This window comes from Narcine bancroftii, chromosome 11 (genome assembly GCF_036971445.1).
Source record: "Narcine bancroftii isolate sNarBan1 chromosome 11, sNarBan1.hap1, whole genome shotgun sequence".
NCBI classification, from domain to species: domain Eukaryota; kingdom Metazoa; phylum Chordata; class Chondrichthyes; order Torpediniformes; family Narcinidae; genus Narcine; species Narcine bancroftii.
In genome coordinates, this window is record NC_091479.1 from 81,126,969 (window position 1) to 81,145,853 (window position 18,885).

Consider the following 18,885-nt stretch of genomic DNA (forward strand, 5'->3'; position numbering starts at 1 on the left):
ATGCTACTTGTTGCAGAGCAATGTAAGAACTGTATTAACTGGGCCTGAATATTCCAGGAAGAATAAACTTTTTATTTCCCCTTGATGGGGACCACTGGCATGATAACAATTCTCCCAACGTGCAAGGTGCCCTGAATGCACCTTCACTATGCTGAGGGTCTGGATTTTAATCGCGAGATGTTCAGCATGTGCAGGTGGTCCATGCTGTTTTCCTTATAACCTTAGCTGCCATTGATCCATTGCCAGACTCAGAGGAACTCCATCAATCCTAATCCCCCACTCCTTTCCCTATCATCTATTTTCTCTTACATTTTCACTAACATCACTCCCCTACCCCCAAAATGTTCCGACCATTCAAGCACACTATTTATGGGAGCAAAATTGGGTAGCAGGAAACCAAAGCATCTGGAGGAGATCATGCAAACTTGGAGGTCAGAACTTAACCATGGTCGCTTTAGCTGTGAGATTGGCTAGCTTCCTGATTGAGTAGCTAGACTGTGATCATACACAGAGGATCATGAGGCTCACTAGGAAATAAACAGGTGGTATTGAACCTTTTTATTTTCATCAGTCTGCAAGGAAGATTTTTCAGAGTCATGAGGTAGAACTGAGGCCCAACCTCCAAATGCAGACAAGCACTATCTTCTCACCACCAGATAAATATCTGCAGTCCGAAATCCACAAAGAAAAGTTGACCAGAGTGAGATCCAGGTTGCTACACACACACACCATCACAAAGTGGAATGGCAGAGGTGGGAATAAAAGAGGGTAAGCATGTCACATGCCCCATCGAGCTCTCCCTCGAGTGGCAAGGAGATTGTTGCACAGGTTGTTGATTGGAGTGAAGGGAGACATGACAAATTTAGCAATCTTTACCATATTCAATATTTTTAAATTGATTTTCACACTAATAATATATAAATAGTAGTCATAAATCAAAAGTTGTATATAAAAGAGAATATACAAAAGAAAGCCTTTTTTGAAGAAAAAAAACAACTACATATAAACTAGATATCATAACATTTGGCAAATTGAAAAAGATTGAAAGGAAGTAAACACTTTATTATGATGAATTATTTGAAAGAAAGATATTGGATTGTTGTGGCAAAACAAAGAATGCAACTTTGAATGGTCACATGCTAATCCATAATGTCATGGATCTGAGCTTCCACTGCACCACTCAAATAGTGACTGGGTTCTGATCGTGTTGCAAATGAAACAAACTGATGCTGACATTTGAGACTGTGTGATAGTTGGATCTGCCATCTTGGAAATGGACCTGGCACCATTTCCATGCTGGAACACCTGAACTCCGTCTGCACAAAGCCCTGCATGAGGCGAGAGCCAAACAACACCATTCTTTGTAATGCTACATGAATGGAGGAAACCTTGCCAATGCCCAGAGTGAAGAAGGCATGATCTGGGTGGTGGGGTCCTTGAAGATAGAGGCTGCTTTCTTAAGACACCACCTCTTGTAGATGTCCTCGATGGAGTGACGTCTGGTGCCCATGATGTCACAGGCTGAGTTAACAACCCTCTGGAGTTTTTTTATTGTCCTGAGCATGAGTACTTCCATACCAGTCAGAGATTCACCCTGCCAGAATAGTGTCCACGATACACCTGTAAAATATTTAACACTCTTCGGTGACGTATGGAATCTCAAACTCCTCACAGAGTATAGCTGCTCGTGAACATTCTTTGTGACTGAATCGGTGGAGGCTCCTGGACTTATGCTTAGAGATATTGACGCCCAGGAATTTAAAGTTTTTGAGCCTCTTCACTGCTGATCCCTCAATGGTTCATGTTTTCCTGATTTCTTCCTGAAGTCCACAATCATCTCCTTGATTTTCCTACCATCGAATTCAAGGTTGTTGCTGTGAACCCCCTCAAGTAGCTGATATATCTCCCTCTTGTAGATAGAATTTGAATTGTGCCTGGCCACACAGTCATGGGTGTATAGTAATGAGAGCAGTGGGCTACGCACACGTCTGTGTGTGTGTGGATTGTCAGTGAGGAGGAGATTTCTTTTCCAATTCGTACTGACTGTGGTCAAGGATCCGGTGCCAGAGTAAGGTGCAGGGGCCCAGGGTTTGCAGCACAAAATATTTCTGCATATTGCATGAGGTTATACATAGATGAATTAACCTGTGCTGTCCAATTTAGCCAACTTAGTTCCTAACATGGAACATTGAAAGAACAAAGGGTGGAGAGGTCAGTATACCAAAGCAAGCACTCTATTTTGTTCTGTGATTGTGCCCACAAGATCTGCTTTTGGCATTGGTTTGTTTTAATATCACATTTGATCATGGGCGTCAGAGCCCTTCTCCTGTATATTTGTATATATTCACTCAATGCATCTGGTAAACAACGGGAATTATCTTAGTTCTCTGAACTGATCAGACACCCAAAAACACAAGGCTTTTTTTCTGTCATGAGAGCATTGAACCTTTACTTCTTCATTAAAAACTTGAACAAAAAGAAGCTATAGGCTAACACATCAGAAGAACATGTCCATAATACGTTAGTGGTAAAATAGAACTATTTTTAGATTTAACTTTATTGACTGAGTTCCACTTTCTAAAATAAAAGAACAACTTGAAAAAGGACTAGGTTATAAAAGATTATTTGACTAATTATTCCTACTCTTTAAATATTAAAATAAATGAAACATATATACAGTATGTGTGTGTCCACGCACACGCACACACACTTACTTTCTCTCTTTGCCCTGGGAGAATATCTTATTATAATTTATTGGTTCTAATGTTCTTTAGAAATAGAAGGAATGCAGCTTCTGTCTGGTCCCTTTGCCATGGTGTATTGAGCAGTATGCAATTTGTTCATAGGAATGGAAATACTGAGCAGAATAGAATATGCTCATTCATAATGTTATTGAAAATGGATCACAAACTATTAGAACAAAGCAGGGAATGAATGCCACAAGCAGATATAAATGCTTTTCCATCCAAAGCACTAAAAATATTGAGGTGCTGCTCAATGAAAGACAATCCCTTTGATATCTATTGGTGCAGGTTAACAAAGACTGGAATACCACAGCTCAGCTAGAATTCAGAACTACAGACACCTGCATCTCAACTGATGTCAAAAAATGTATTCTTTGTTTTAAAGGCAAAAAAGAGTCTGGAGAAAACAAGACCACTAACAACGCTGTGGAGGTAAGACACTCCTGCTTTGGAATAGGTCTGTGTTATTGCTTCATAGTTGCCTATTTTTAATATAAAATACACAGATCTGGCATGGGTCTTTAGCTCCTTCTAGAACACACGACTGGATTTAATTCTGAACACTTGTAAGTCCTGAGATCAATAAAACAAGGCATGTCAAGGCAAACGAAGAATCTATTATCAGCATTAACATTTGTTTTTTTTAATCTACTAACATTATTGAGCAACGCTTAAAATCAATCGGGAGCGATGACCTGGTGAATGGAAAACTGGCTTCATTCTCTGTTGTTTCTCCATTGCCTTCCAGATCAGATTTCCACAATGCTCCTCACCACCTATAAATTGTTTCACCACTAACTAACTACCTGTCATTTATTTTCTCTGTTACCTCCAGAAATTGCAGATATTTTTCTCTCTCCAGTCTCTGTCTATTTTTTCTTCTTCCCAAATGTTTGTTTTCTCTTCCCGAAATGTTTCCCCCTTTACACACTCTGCTACTTCCCTTCAACTCACTCTCTCTCCTCTATATTAGTTTATTTCCTCTCCACCATAATTACCTTAGCTGTTTTATTCCTAATTGTTTTCTCTTACCTGCTCTGTGGTTTACTTCTTTGTTTCTAATGCTTTTTATCTTTTTCAATGTCTTTGCCTTTTGCAGAGTCAATTCAAAAGGCTGCATTTGGGTAAATCAAAACGTGGCAGGATTAACGCTGTCAATAGCAGTGCCCAAAAGAGAGTGAGAGGATTAGGGGTGCAGGTACATAACTCTTTAAAGATAGCAGAGTAGTGAAGAGAGCATCTGGTCTGCTCGCCTTCATCGGTCGGGCATTGAATACAAGTCTTGCTGAAGTTATACAAGATGTGGGTGAGCTCGCACTTGGAACATTATGTGCAGTTTTGCCTCCTAGTTGCAGAAAGGTTATTGTAAAGTTGTAAAGAGTACAGAAGAGGCTTACTAAGTTTTTGCCAGAACTAAGGAAGATAGGTTTTCATGAGAGACTGGATAAACCTTGGCCTATAGGAGGTTGAGAGGGGATCTTATTGAAGTCTATAAAATCATGAAGAGTATAGATATGGTGAGTGACGACCATCTGTTTCCTTTGGAAGGCAAATCGCTCAGGCTGCACTTTTGTTCAAGGAGGGAACAGAGGATAGTTGAGGAATTTATAGATCAGTAAGCCTCACATCACATCAATAGTGAAGAAACTATTTGAAGGGATACTTAGGGAAAGGATTTGGTCAGATTGTGGGCGGTTGATGAGGTTTTGCGAGGGACAGGTCATGTCTTTACCAAATTAATTGTTTATTGAGAAGATAAAGATGGTTGGGTCATAGATGTTTTGCACATTGTCTTTGACAAGGTCCCTTTGGATAGCTGATCCAGAAGATGCAGATTCATAAGATCCATGGTAAGTTGATAGTTTGGATACAAAATTAGCTGGCTCATAGAAGAGAGGTCATCCTGGTGACCTTGTATATAAAGCAGTCCAGAGCTACAGTCTTGCCTTCCAGATTCATCTTGCAGAGACAAGACCTCTTAATGTACATATTAGTTTATTAAAGCTGTCTTATACTCGCACTGCTGGTGTGGGTATTGTCAGTACAGTTTGTGATATTGGTAAATGGCTTGATGAAAAAAATAGGTGGTTGGGTTAGTATGTTTGCAGATGATACAAAGATTGGCTCAGTTGTGGATAGTGTAAAGGGTTACCAAAGAATACAACAGGATATTGATCAGTTAAAGATAAAAGATATGCGCAGAAAATGGCAGATGGAATTTAATCTGCACTTTGGAAGATCAAATATAAGGGTAACAATTAATAGCAATTAGATCACAACAATTTTGTGTAATGCTGGTCATTGTATTACAGAAAAGCTGTTCCATAATATAGAAGGCTGCAGAATTATAATAATGAGGCTGTGGTTGCACTCCCTTTAGAACAAAGGGAACTGAGAAGGAAATTAATTGAGATGCATAAAATTATGTAAGGTGAATAGGAAAGACATGGTTCTCATGACAAAGAGGTCAGTAAACTGAAAACATTGACCGAAGTTAATTTACAGAGTGATTAGTGGAAAATAATGAAAACAGAAAATCATCTGAAGGGTTGTAGGATCCTGGAACTCACTGCAGAAGTTCTCAGCACATTTAACAAGTCTCTGAAGGAATACATAATGAACTGTAATCTTTTGGGTTTTGATCGAAGGGTGAGGTGTAAGAATACCCTAACATGACTTTTGACTGTGGTAGACATGCTGGGTTGAATCGTCTTTATCTGTGCTGCTTCCATGATTTTATGATTAATTCCTTCTCAAAGATATTTATTTTTTTCAAATCATTATTTCAAATTAACCAAGGAGACTGCATAAATTTACATTAATAATTAAAATGAAATTGGAAATGGAATGAGTGACATCAACCAATCACTAGAGAGAAAAGAAATGTGTGTGTGTGTGCGCGCGCGCGCGCGCGTACGTGTGTCAAGATTCAAGATGCTTTTAATGCCATGTAATAGGACAGAAAATTTAACATAATACAAAATTACCTTCTGCCCCTTACCATACAGGAGAAAGAGAAGCAAAAGAGAGTCCCTTCAGAATCACTAAGTGTCCATGGATTCACCCAAACGTTTCCACAGTGCAGCCCCACAGACTCCTGTTCGATCAATCAGCAAACAAGCTCCAGGTCCAAACCTCCTACATGATCAGGTAGCCTTCAGTGCCCAAGGCCCTTCTTGTCCTCAGTACACTCTTGAATCTTGGCACCAATTGCTGGTTCCCTTGAGTCTCCAGCAGCCCACAGCCCGTGCAGATCTTATGGACCACGTTACCCACAGCCTGTGTGGGTCCCTCAGCTGCTAAGCCCCTTGCTGATCCACTGCTGTGGGGCATTGAGGTAGCAGCAAGCAAGCACAAACTCAGAAAAGACTGTACAACGGGTTTTATTCCAGTAGAAGTCTGAATACCAGTTTATGCCCTGGTGGCTCCCCGTGTGACTGGCTCAGGAGGGGCCGGCAGGTTTATATTCAGGTCGGCCAATTGACAGCCGGCCAGGTGGAGTAAACCCCTTAGGTGGTCTTCCTGCAGGTACAGAGATCATCCCCGGCAATAGGCTGGGGAGGAAGTGTGTAAAAATGGTGTCGGGTGGTATTTACAAATTCAGGTGGTTCGGCACCGTCAGAGTCTCTGGGACTGTGGCAGGTTTGGCTACTGGTCAAAGGTGGTTGAGGGCATGGTTGCCTGAGGATTAGCTGGTTTGGTGTGGGCAGCGTGGTGTCTATTTGTATGTCTGTCCTCGGTGGGGGGGGGGGGTGGGTGTCTATCTATGTCTGTCCACAGTGGGTGGGGGGGGTGGCTGGGTGGGTCTGGTCTGCTGGGAGTGGAGCCCTCTGGAGGGGTGGAGGGAGGTTGGCCCCGAATCCTGGTGGGCCAAGGTATACCCTTGGTGGGGAGGTTGGGCTGGGTAGTCCTGATGCTGGGGTGGTGGGGCCCCTGCTGGTGCCAGATCCCTGGTCGAATCGGTGTCCTCATGGCCATTGACGTAGGCGTAGTTCTGATTTACATGGAGGAGGAATACATGCTCGACCAACGGGTTTGACTGTTGGGCCCACACATGTTTGTGGAGGAGCACTGGTTCCAAAGATGTGAGCCAAGCTGAAAGGGAGAACCCAGTCACCGATTTCCTAGGGAACGAGAAAGGCGCTCGTGATGGATCTGATTTATAACTGTGCATGAGAGTGACCGAATGGGCTGGAGTGCCTCGGGGAGGGCTTCTTACCAATAGTCAATGGACCAGCCTTTGGATCTCAGGGCCAGGAGAACTACCTTCCAGATCACCCTGTTTTCACGCTCCACCTGCCCATTGCCCCTTGGGTTTTAGTACAACTAGCCGCAATGACTCATGCTACCGGGTACTGGCACAGCTCCTCACTCATGAAGCTGGACCCTCGATCACTGTGCATGAATACCAGGGTATCTGAACGTGGTGAAGATCTGCGTCAGTGCCCTGATAATGGTGGCTGTGGAGGTGTCAGGGCAAGGGATGGTGAAGGGAAAATGGGAGTATTCGTCTACGACCGCGAGGAAGTAGACATTCTTGTTTGTGGAGGGCAGGGGGCCCTTGAAGTCGATGCTAAGCCATTTGAAGGGCCGAGTAGCCTTGATGACATGGGCCTGTGGTGGGTGAAAGAAGTGCGGTTTGCATTCCGCACAGACCCTGCATGACTCGGTCATGGTCCGGACGTCTTGGACGGTGAAGGGGAGGTTATGGGACTTAATGAAGTAATAGAGGTGCATGGTCCCCGGGTGGCAGAGGGTGTCGTGCAGCGCCTGTAGATGGTTGGACTGCACAGTAGCGTAGGTCCAGGACAGGGCGTCAGGGGAGTCATTGAACTTCCCCGGTCTATACTAGTTGTCGTAGCTGAATGTGGCCAGATCGACTCTCCAGCACAAGATCTTATTATTCTTGATCTTGCCCTTATGGGCAATGCTGAACATGAATGCCACCGCGTGTTGGTTGGTGAGTACGGGGAACTTCCTGCCTGCCAGGTAGTGGCACCAGTGGCAGACCACTTCCATGATCGCCTGGGCCTCCTTTTCAATGGCGGAGTGCCCAAGCTCGGAACCGTAGAGGGTCCTGGAGAAGAAGGCCACAGGTCACCCCCCTTGATTGAGGGTGGCCGTGAGGGCAACATCAGCGGCATTGCACTTCACCTGGAATGGGGTGTCCTTGTCCATAGCATGCATCATGGCATTGGTGATGTCCTGCCTGATGTAAGCGAAAGCTGCTTGCGCCTCTGGGAGGAGGGGAAAGATGGTGGCTTGGGCCAGTGGTTGGACCTTGTTTGAAAAACAGGGTATCCACTGGGAGTAATAGGAGAAAAGCCCAAGGTACCTACAGAAGGCCTTGACCATGTGGGGGAGGAATAGTTCCATTAGTGGACGTATGTGTTCTAGGTTGGGACCAATGATACCATGTACCCTAGGATGGCGAGGCAGGTGGTGCTGAACACGCACTTCTCTTTGTTGTAAGTGAGGTTCAGCTCCTCAGCCAACCGGAGAAATCTGTCCAGGTTGTCATCGTGATCCTGCTGGTCGTGGCCACAGATGGTGACATTGTCCAAGTACAGGAAGGTCATTCTTAGGCTATTCTGGTCAGCTGAATGACAGCCAGCCAGATGGAGTCAGCTCCTTGGGTGGTCTTCCTGCAGGTACAGAGATCGCCCCCTTCAGTAGGCTGGTGGTCGTAACACCACAATCTCCTCTGCTTCTCTTTCTCCATGGGGGTGTTCACCCCATTTCTGGTGCCGCTTTTCCCCCGTAGTCTGCAACCCCCTTGTGGCCGCTGCTGAACACAGGCTGTTTAATGCCTGTTTGACCCCTTTGAAACAGCACTATGTCACCACTCTCTGCTCTCTTGGGTCCACACCAGTAGCAGCACTGGTATTACAGCATTTTTCTTTGTGTGTGCATGTCTGTGTACATTTGCCTCTCTAAGTGTTCCAGGTTCTATCTTTTCAATACTTGTCCTTGCCAATAGTTGCCAATGTGCTTTGGCATATTTATCCTTGTCTCAGTTCGACAAGCATCTTATTTCATTCATTTACAGTTATACATTATTTTCTTCCTTAACTCATCAATAATTCAAGTGCCTTTCAACTTTTTTTCTATCACATACTTTTAAATTTTACTCCTATTTTCTCATCTTCCAAGTGTTCCTGTCTCCCTTTGCCATTCTATTTCCTCCAAAGATGTTCACTATTCTGTCCACCATTTTCTCCCCATTGCAACTCCTCCCCATGCCTTTATAATTTGTTCCAGCTTCTTCATGTCCACTTACAATCAGCTACTTTATAATAATGTTATTCCATGCCAGGACCTCAATATTCTCCCTCTTTTAAATTATTTGATAATCAACTTTCAAGGTTTTTTCCGCAAAGGCTTTTTTTTTCACTTTTGTAATTTGGTTGCATCTTTTCCACTCTTTGGTCACTCAACTGGAACTCCTTATTTATTTTTAATACTTTTCTGCTTGCTTATTTTGCTATGTCCCAATGTTTGCCCATCTTGCTTTATCCACTTTTTTCCCCTAATATCTTTAGACAGCTTTTTATTATTATCCCAATGTTTTCTATCTTATCCATTTGGAATAATGGATAGAAACCAATGTCTTCAATCCCCATTTCATTTATGTAGCTTCTGATTCATTCTCCCTGGCAACAGTCCACAACTGAAACAAGTTGCCTGCAGCTTTGGCGTCCATGTATTTCCCACCCATTTTACTTTTTGAAACTGTGCACCTGCATCAGCTCAACCAAGCATTTATTACTCTGGATAGTCTATTATGCACTTCAGCCAGGATTCCATCTTCCAGCCCCCAATGATCAAGACACTAAAAGCACTACTCCCTATCAACTAATTCTGGTAAATTGCATCCATCATTGCACCAACTGGCTCACGCTGTCACCTTGTTAAGGGATACTTTGATTCTAAAAAAAAAAACCCCTCCAATTTCAAAACTTTCCTCTCCCTGCTTATGTGAGAAGTTTGTACAGTTTCCCCATGTCTGCATGGGATTCCTCCAGGGGCTCTGGTTTCCTCCCACCCTTCAAAGTGTAAGAGATTGCAGGTTAATTGGTGTATTTGAGGGCACAGGCTCGTGGGCCAGTAGGGCCTGTTGCCGTGCTGTGCGTCTAAATTATAAATTGTAAGTTTCCTCTGGCCCTGACACCTCTCTGTGCCTCCAACTCTAACCTCTCACACACCACTGATTTGAATTGCTCCATCTCCAGTGCTGAGCTTGGAGTTAAAGACAATTGCATTGAAATCCCCCCCCCCCCTTAAATTTCCCCTCCTCTCCAACTCCTTTTGTTCTCTAAGATGTTCCTTAAATCTCATATTTTTGACCAACCTGTGAACTAATCTTGGTAAACTTTGGTTGTTTGGGATGTTACACTATGGGCATTATACAAGTACAACTGTTGTTGTTGTCACTCTCTACCAGGTGCTCTCACCTTATCCTCCACTTCCCTAATGAAGAATTTACTCAGCCCACCTCTAGAATCACAGTTGCTTTTCTTCTTCAGTCTCTTTCTCATTATCCCACCATTTGCCTTTCCACCCAAAGTGCTTTAATTTCTCAGTCCTCCTTTCTCTGCTCCCCAATAATTCTCTCATGTTCTATTGTTGTTTTTGCTATCTGTGTCCTGATAAAGGAAAGTTATGCAGGATGACTTTCGCGTTTTCTTCAATATGGAGGCAGTGCTTTTAAAGCAGTTTAAAGCAGTTTAAGCATAATCTGGCGAATGGAGAGAAATTGAGAAAATAAAATTGCAAAAGATATTCTTTCAAAGCTGCAATATCCTGATGAAATTGATGCTGAGTCACTCCAAGTGATGTTTTATAACCTTGATAGAATGTGTGGGTGAATGTTGTGGAAGACGTAGATCACATGTGCGGACATGAGCATGTCATAACATTCAGAATATTGACTGACCATCTTACCTTGCTTTGGATCAAATAAAAACTTTCCTCTTGGTGCTGCATTGATGCAGTCAATGTTGGATATGGTCATGGAGACACTTGTAGATATCTACACAGTTGGAAAATGAATGTAAGAATTTGGAGCAGCAGAATGAGAAAGGGGTCTTTGTATGGCTCATCTCCCAACCTACCTGTATTTTCATGTGGTTCCCCAAAAGTGGATCACAACATTGATTACATTCAAATCTTAAATATTGATCGATTTTTGTAAACAAAGAAATCTGTCTTATTGATGGTAATTTGATAATTTAACACAAGGTTCATGGGACTTCATTATATAGTATAGATACTCCATTGGGAAAGGATGGCCTCAGAAAAAAAACTTGCATCATATTTATCCATTTTGAAAACTATCCAAAAAGGAAAAGTATGAAATGAGTTAGCAAGTGATAACTCAAAATTGTTGGTTGCTATCCAACTGAGAAGCAGATTACAGCAATGTAAGCTACAATCTTATTTTAGCATCCTCTGTGATGTGGATTGGCCCAGTGTTACATTCACAGATCTGCCTCTCCTTGCAGTTCAAATACAGCATGTCTGAAAATGTGGTGAAATCTCCCAGAAACAAACACTAAAATGCATGGAATAACATCAGGTGAACCAGAAGAAGAAGATCAATGAAAATAATGAAGTCATGAAAGATTTATCTGGCCACAAAACATCAGAGACCTTAGTAAATAGAATCCCAGAAGCATCTGGGATGATGAAAGTTAACCCTGTGAAAATACCTAATGGTGTCTGTTAGTAAATACGATATATTCCTTTAGAGCAAAAAGAAAAGGGCTGCTGGAGGAACTCAGAAAGTCAGGCAGCATCTGTAGAAACAATGCGATGGTTCATGTTTCAGGTCGAGACATGTATCAGGGCTGAGAGCATAAAGGGGAGATAGCCAGAATAAAGAGGTAAGAGGGTGGGATGAAGCAGGAGCTGGCAAGTGATAGGTGGATCCAGGTGAGAAGGGGTTGATGGGCAGATGCGGCCAGGTGAGGGAGGGAAGATGGAGATGGTGGCAGAGTCTGGGAGGTGATGTGGAGACAACAAAAGGCTGCAGATAATAGAATTTAATATGATGAGTTGAACCTGATAAGGGAGGGATCTCAGGCAATGGGAACAATAGGGAAAGGGGGGATACAGGACTGAGAATGATAAGGGAAGATGGCCAATATCAAGTGAGAGTTGAGTTGAGATTTGGGTGAGTGTGTGCACGATAGGCAGATGGAGCCGGGGGTGGGGGGGGGGGGGGAAACAAACTGAGTAACAAGTGACTGGTAGGGGGAAGAGGAATAGAGAAAAATGCTTGTGAGAGGACCTGAATGAATCAGAAAGAGAGAGAAAGAAATAGACTGGCTGCAGGCTGCCTGAAATCGGAGAATTCAACATTGGGCATTGGGTTGTAGACCAGCCTGGTGGAATATGAGGTAAATATGAGTTTCTCTAGTTTGTGTTGACCTCACTCTAGCTCCAGAGGAGGCTGAGGAGAGATAAAATAGTTTGGGAGCAACCAGACAGAGTGCAGTTGTTTGGCAAAGTTGGTGGCTAGAATGCTTTTGGTCTCACCAATGTAGAGAAACCTATGTTGGGAACATCAAATGTAATAGGGTGGAAGAGGTGCACAAAAATCTCTGCCTCACCTGAAAGGCCATTTAGGTCCCTGGATGGTGGTCAGGGCGATGAGGGGACACTCGCTACACCTCTTGTGTTTGGAGGGAAAAGTTCCTGAGTACCGGAAGGCGTAAATGAGAGGAATGTATTCCTCTGATTTTGTGCCCATGCCGGGGGGGGGGGGGGGGTGGTGGGGGGGAGGGGGGGGTGGAATGTTTTTGTGCCTCACATTCCTCCCTAAGCTTGGCTGAGGCCTTGCAATAATGTATGTTAATCAGGTATCAGACTGTCCACAGGCTGGAGAACATGGAGACATTAGGAGATCGACAAAGCATGAAAACCAGATTGCATATTGAAGTAGGAGGAGAGCAAAGAGGAAAGAGAACAGGATATCTGTGGGAGAAAATGCTGGGATTGATGTGGAATGTAAATGAGAAGAGGATGCGGGCTGTGTGGAGAATAGAGGAGTGGGGATGCAAGAAAAGAGTTCAAAGGGGTGACAGAGATTGGAAAGAGGGAGGGAACCAAGGGAGGAATGACAGGAGAATGTACTCAACTAGACTGACCATGCTTGTACCTCTCATGCACTGGATGTGTTTGAATAGTGTAATATCACATAAAAAAATAATAATAATGTGGATATTTCTTTTATACTCTTCTGATGTATTTTACCACTGTGAAATGTTTTGCCTCACTGCAAGGAGCTATGCACAAAACCTGTTTAGACTACTTTATTCTACTCTAACTCATTGTCTCATCTAGAAAGTGTTCACCCATCTGACCATTAATTCCCCTACTCCTCAATGATATCAGTGTTCCACACCCCTTATTCATCCGATCACTGTATTCCTTCAGAATAATCAAGAGGTAAAGTATTTGGAGGAGTGATATTTCTCCGATACTATTTTCACAGTTTGTAGTAGTGTGCTGGGTGCATCAATCACGACTCATATTAAAGTCTTCTGCCATTCTTTTTAAATTTACCAATACTAGTATTGTATCTCTTTATCACAGTTAACATTTAAAATATTTCTACCAGACGAAATACTGATAATGCACAAGGATTGAGGCAGATTTCTCACACACAGAACTTATCCTTTAACCTTATGTAAACTGGAACCTCAACGTGACAGAAATATCTCATTTCATTACTTTTTGAGTTAGACTCTGAATTTGTAAAGCAGTAAGCGTCTCTCAAATTACAGCAGCAGTAGGATGGAACGTGCTTTTCCCCAACTTTTGTGCAAACAGAAAAATTGTATAAATCTATAAGAAAGGATATGATGAGCTGATTACACCGTGTTCAAGGTTTTCTCCTGAAGGTATGGTGAGAACCCACCATACAGTTTCTCCCACTCTCTTTCTGCAGTTTTCTTTTTACTATTTTTAAATAAAAGTAATTAACCAATTTGACTATGGAATCACAATCTACTTTCATGCAGCAGAAAGTGAAAATCACAATGGAAGACTATTCTGTACGTCACCATTCTATATATTTCCATGAGATTTTGCCCTGCTTTACTGAAAATTAGAGAAGGAATGAAATAGAGTTTGAAACAAGTGCAAGTAGGACTATAAATTCAATCAGAAAGTAAATAGAAAATCTGGAAAAGGAGGGTAATTAAAAAAAGGTCAGAAAGTAATTGTAGTGCTATCAATTAGACCTGACAGACCAGAAGATGAGATAATAGGCTTTAATCACTATAAACTTACAGTCATATCTTACTGTTGGCCCAATTCCAAGGCAGTACCGAGGGGGAGGATTGGGTGATTTCGCCGTTATTAGGAATCCTGGAGGGGGAGGAGTTACAGTATCAGGGCGGGTCAACCAGTACAATGACTGTAATACAGTGTTCCACCACAGTAGTGTGAATTGTAAGCTCTCCAATAATTGCTGAGTTGTAATAGTTTATTTTCATTGTTGAGGAGTAATTAACACATTTTGTCATTAAGAATGTATTTCCATTGCAATGATGTGATTTAATCAAGTTCACGTCTGATTTTAAGTCCAGCAAGTTCATGCTGCATCCTGTATTTGAATAAACACTGAAAGGATGAGTCTCCAACAGAAAAATGTTGATATCTAAGTCTAATTGTGTCCCTGCCCTTGACTGGAGATCTCATTACATTTACACTGGGCTCTATTAGCCCTGCCATTACTTTGACCACAATTTCTGAATCAATTTTTGCAACTGGACAAAGCTGTGAGCAAAAACAGAAATAGGACTGCAAATCAAAGTGACCTGTTATGATATCTAATGATATTGATACTGATTGTGTTGGGCAGTTATAAAGACCTGTTTAAATTCAATAAATCATGGTGTTCCTCAGGAAATGAAGAGAGACCAAAGCTAAAACTGGCTGTCATTTAGCAAGCCCCAGGTTGACAGCTTCAACATGGCCACTTCTTATCTACCCTTTTGTTTCCCTGGTCTGTGTTGGGAATTTCTTACCTTAAAATAAGCTGCAGAGAGAAAGTGGAGGGAGTTGTATATTTGCAACTAGTTAACAATTTATAAAGTTTTCCTGATGTAACAAAAAATGGCATACCAGTTCCGACTGGTCAATTGGAGTCATAGCTGCTCCATGCAATGATTCTGCATACTTCCAAGGTATGAGAGAGGAGGAAGGGGTTTTAATGGCCATACTGAGCAGAGACAGGACTGATGATCCCAAAGATTTCAGGTTATGTACTATAACACTATTCCAATCGAAACCATTCCAAATGAAAAACAATCCTTCCTGACGATGTTGTTTGTTGACCTTTAATACACAAGTCAGAGCTTCTATATAAAAAGGCCCTGGCTGTTATTTCCGGAGAAAACACAGTGTGTGTAATATATCTCGATTTCCTGGTTCAAATGCCTCAAATTATTTTCATAGACCAAGCAAGGGAAGCAGGAATACACTAGTAGGTGCCACAAGAACTATGCTTATGGCCATCTCACGGACACACCCAAAGAAGTGGCCCCTCCACAGATTGTCCCGGCTGTTGACTGATTTGGCCTACAATCTGCCCCATGCTGTGCAGGCATTGCTGTTTTTAATTGTTGATTCTTAGGTTATTAGACAGCACTAATTGCCTGTGAACTGAGAAGGTATTAAATCTCAATCTTATTGGTGATTCAGAGATGCATGATGGCCAGAGAGCAAGGATGGAGGAACCCCTTTCCTCTAGGATATTACTGCATGATCACCCAGTGACCTCCTGCTTACTTGGCTTAAAGGCAATTGGCTGGTGGGATCATAGAAAGGCCCAATCAGAATGGGCTGGGCTAGCTGCTCAATTAAATGTGCAGGTTGGCTCTATGTGGCCTCTCAAGAAAATCTCAGGCTCTACTTACTCTGCTCTTCCTCCATCCCTTCATTCTAAAACCTGGCTCTTGCAGACATTTCCATTATTAAGTCATCTTTTGCAGTAATTTCCAAGTCATTTCTGAGTTCCAATTTGATTTCCTCATTCCTGTGTTTGGAGAGGCTGGAATGAAGTGGCAAATACCAGGTTGGGTGGCACAGTTGGCACAGTGGTTAGCCTTTGCAACTCCAGCGATTGGGACTGGGGTTCAAATCCTGCGCTGTCTCTAAGGAGTTTGTACATTCTCCCTGTCTCTGCATGGGTTTTTCCCATGGGCTCTGGTTTCCTCCAACCATTCGAAATATACCGGGAGTGTAGGTTAATTGTACATAACTTGGGCGGCATGGATTCATGTGCCGAAATGGCCTGTTACCGTGCTGTATGTCTAAAAAAAATTTAAAGAGTGGGAGGGCCAGAGATGGATAGGCAGGGAAATCTGGGGATGGCTGGCACGATTAGTGGTCGAGTAACACTAACAATGAGGGAATTGGGAACGACTGTGAGGAGAGAGATGGTTTGACTAAAGGAAAAAACAGATTGGGGAGTTGGGTGGCAAAGGATATAGAAAAATATTTCACTTACTCTGCAGGCTTCCCCGGCACAGCTCTGGATGACCAGGTTGTCTTAGGTGGACCCAAACATATCTGCATTATTTTTTAAAATGCTGATAGATAGCTGGTGGGTTAAACTAATAAAGAAAGCACTTTCAGTGAGAGCAAGTATTTTCCTCTCTCCAGAAACAAACAGCAAGGGAAAACTTTATGAAAACTACTTCCTTCACATTTTCACAATTTATTCAAAGAGCAGTCAGTTCCTTACTAAAATCCTCAATGGGGTTGTCACTCAATATTATAAAACCTAACATGGTCATTCCAGAGTAACCAATAGTCCAAGTTCCCCTGCATACTCCGAAAGGAGTATTACACAGCAAATTGAACTGTCCTACATATCTTGATATCGAGATCACTTTGGTGTGAGTAAGTGATCCATGATAGGAATTGCCTTGTTGAATTGTGTGAGTGATGTGAAGTGGCCCTGTAAAGATGGCCATCATATTTCATTTATTTGGGTTATCGAACACATAGCACTGTAATAAAAACACCAGATTTCCAGGCTATACATTGGCTGCTTTTGATGTTAGGAGTTCTTCTACTATGAATGATTTTGGTGACAGAGTCTCACTTGGTCTGTGGTTCATTTGGATGACAGAAGATCACTGTTTCAGATTTATGAAGTCTTCTTTCCTCTGCACTAGCTAGTAAGAACAGTTGCAATGTGCGAATGTTCAAAGTAACAATGTTTTGACTATTTCTAACTTAGGTGTCAATTCACAACAGGCTTCAAGCCTACCAACATAATTCAGTGGGAAACCAGGAATGTGCAGTCCAGCAAAACACCATCCTTAACATCAAGCAAGAAAACTCGACAGCATCAGGAACTTTGGATCACCTCCCTGAAACGTTACTCCAGTGCCAACAGATTGTGAATGTCATCGTCCTCCCAGTGAATTCTGACAAGCTGGACAGCCCGCAGAATGAGTCCCCTACTCATCAAGTGGGAACAGACACCAACTCCTCCTGCTCAACACCTCGCAAACTAGTTGAAGACAGGCTTCAAGGAACACCTGTGAAAGCCATTCCCCAGCCCCCTTTACCACCTCCGCCTCCACCCTACAACCACCCTCACCAATACTGTCCTCCCAATTCTTTTGTACACAGACGTAGATATTCCAGTGGATCACGAAGTTTAGTGTAGCCATGCAATGCGTAACTTTAAAGCCAGATTAAGCATGTTTTTGGTTCACAGGTCCATATGTAGCTAAATTATCCATTGAAAAATTATTCCCTATCATTCAAATAGCAGTTTGTCTTTCTTTGGTACATTGGCTCAAATCTCTCATGGGCTATCATGGTAAATAATTTTCCATTAAAAATGTTTTCTTTTTCCAACGTTCTCCACCCAATATTATCTCTCCTCTAATGGCTAACTGTGTTTGTCCTAATTTCCTGTTCCATCAAGGAGGTGAGATAATCATTGTATAGAGTTGATTTTGTAGATAATACTAATAGTTTATCCACCAGAAGATATAGTTTAAGAGTCTATGAAGTATTCCCTTATTCTTTCCCTCTAAATCAGCCATTCTCAACCTTTTTTCAGTTATTTTTCCCTGCCCCCCCCCCAAGAACTCTGGGACTTTGAGCAATGCTTGTGGACCCCCTTTCCTGTGAAGCAGACAGTTTTTTTTGGAAATTTTTTTAATGAAGCAGACTGTTTTGATTTCTTCTGTAATTCTCTCCTACTGACTACAAAAAAAACATTAAAATATTTGTTATGTGAGGTGAAAAGAAAAAAAGACTTTACTCTTTTACTTAAATGTGCTGTGGCCAGCGGAGGTGGGGGGGGGGGGGGTTGGGGTCGGGCGTAATCCCACCATTGAGAATGGCTGCATTAAGTGACGTTGAGATCTGAACCGGTCAGATCTGGACAATTAACTGGCCTTCCATGTGTATCCTGTGCTTTGGGTATATTACAGTTAAAAGCAATTCACACTTCTTCAAATCATCAATCTTGGTTTCGGCAATGATGATCTAAGGACCCTGTTTATCCTGATCTTTTCATTATCAGGCTGTGTATGATACATGTTGTAGAAAATTTGGGGATTAGCTTCCAGAATTCAATAGTCAACCCTCAGCAGAGAGGAAACAAACCTGGCAAATCAACAATAGACTTATTCTGGCTTGAAAACAGAAAGACACAATATGACTTCACAATCATTAACAACTAATTTTCTAGTGATTTGATGAACATTTGATTGATGAAAATTGTGTATCTTTGGACATCCAGGGCACAGCTTTGATAACTTAATTTCTAGATGATAAAATTCACCAAATTTTAAGGCAGTTTAATAGAAGCATTTCAACTTTATTGTAGATAATCCAGATTCACAGATTGAATTGACCATTATTAAATTTGCTGTTAATAAGCTTTTGGTAGATTAAAGAAAGCAGAGTAGGTTTTTATATTGAGTTTTCATGCACTACTGTTTTAAATGTATCTGAATTTATAGAACAATTCAGTTTAGAATAAGAGTTCAGAAATTTTATATTTTCTTTATTCATAAAATATAATTTTGATTAGAATTAGAATATTTCAGTCGTTACTGTAGCAATATATTTAATGCAACTGAAGAACAACACCTGA

General features: G+C 42.0%; 1 protein-coding gene across 1 annotated transcript in view; it reads left to right on the forward strand.

The window, feature by feature from the left end:
* LOC138746017 (IQ motif and SEC7 domain-containing protein 3-like) overlaps positions 1–17,992 on the forward strand; it is a 124,725-nt gene extending 106,733 nt beyond the window's left edge. The window contains exons 12-13 of the mRNA XM_069903692.1: positions 3,130–3,176; positions 17,005–17,992. Of these exons, the coding sequence (XP_069759793.1) occupies positions 3,130–3,176; positions 17,005–17,439 (482 nt within the window). The 3' untranslated portion in view covers positions 17,440–17,992. The remainder of the gene's footprint in view (positions 1–3,129; positions 3,177–17,004) is intronic.
* Positions 17,993–18,885: the final 893 nt, after the last annotated feature.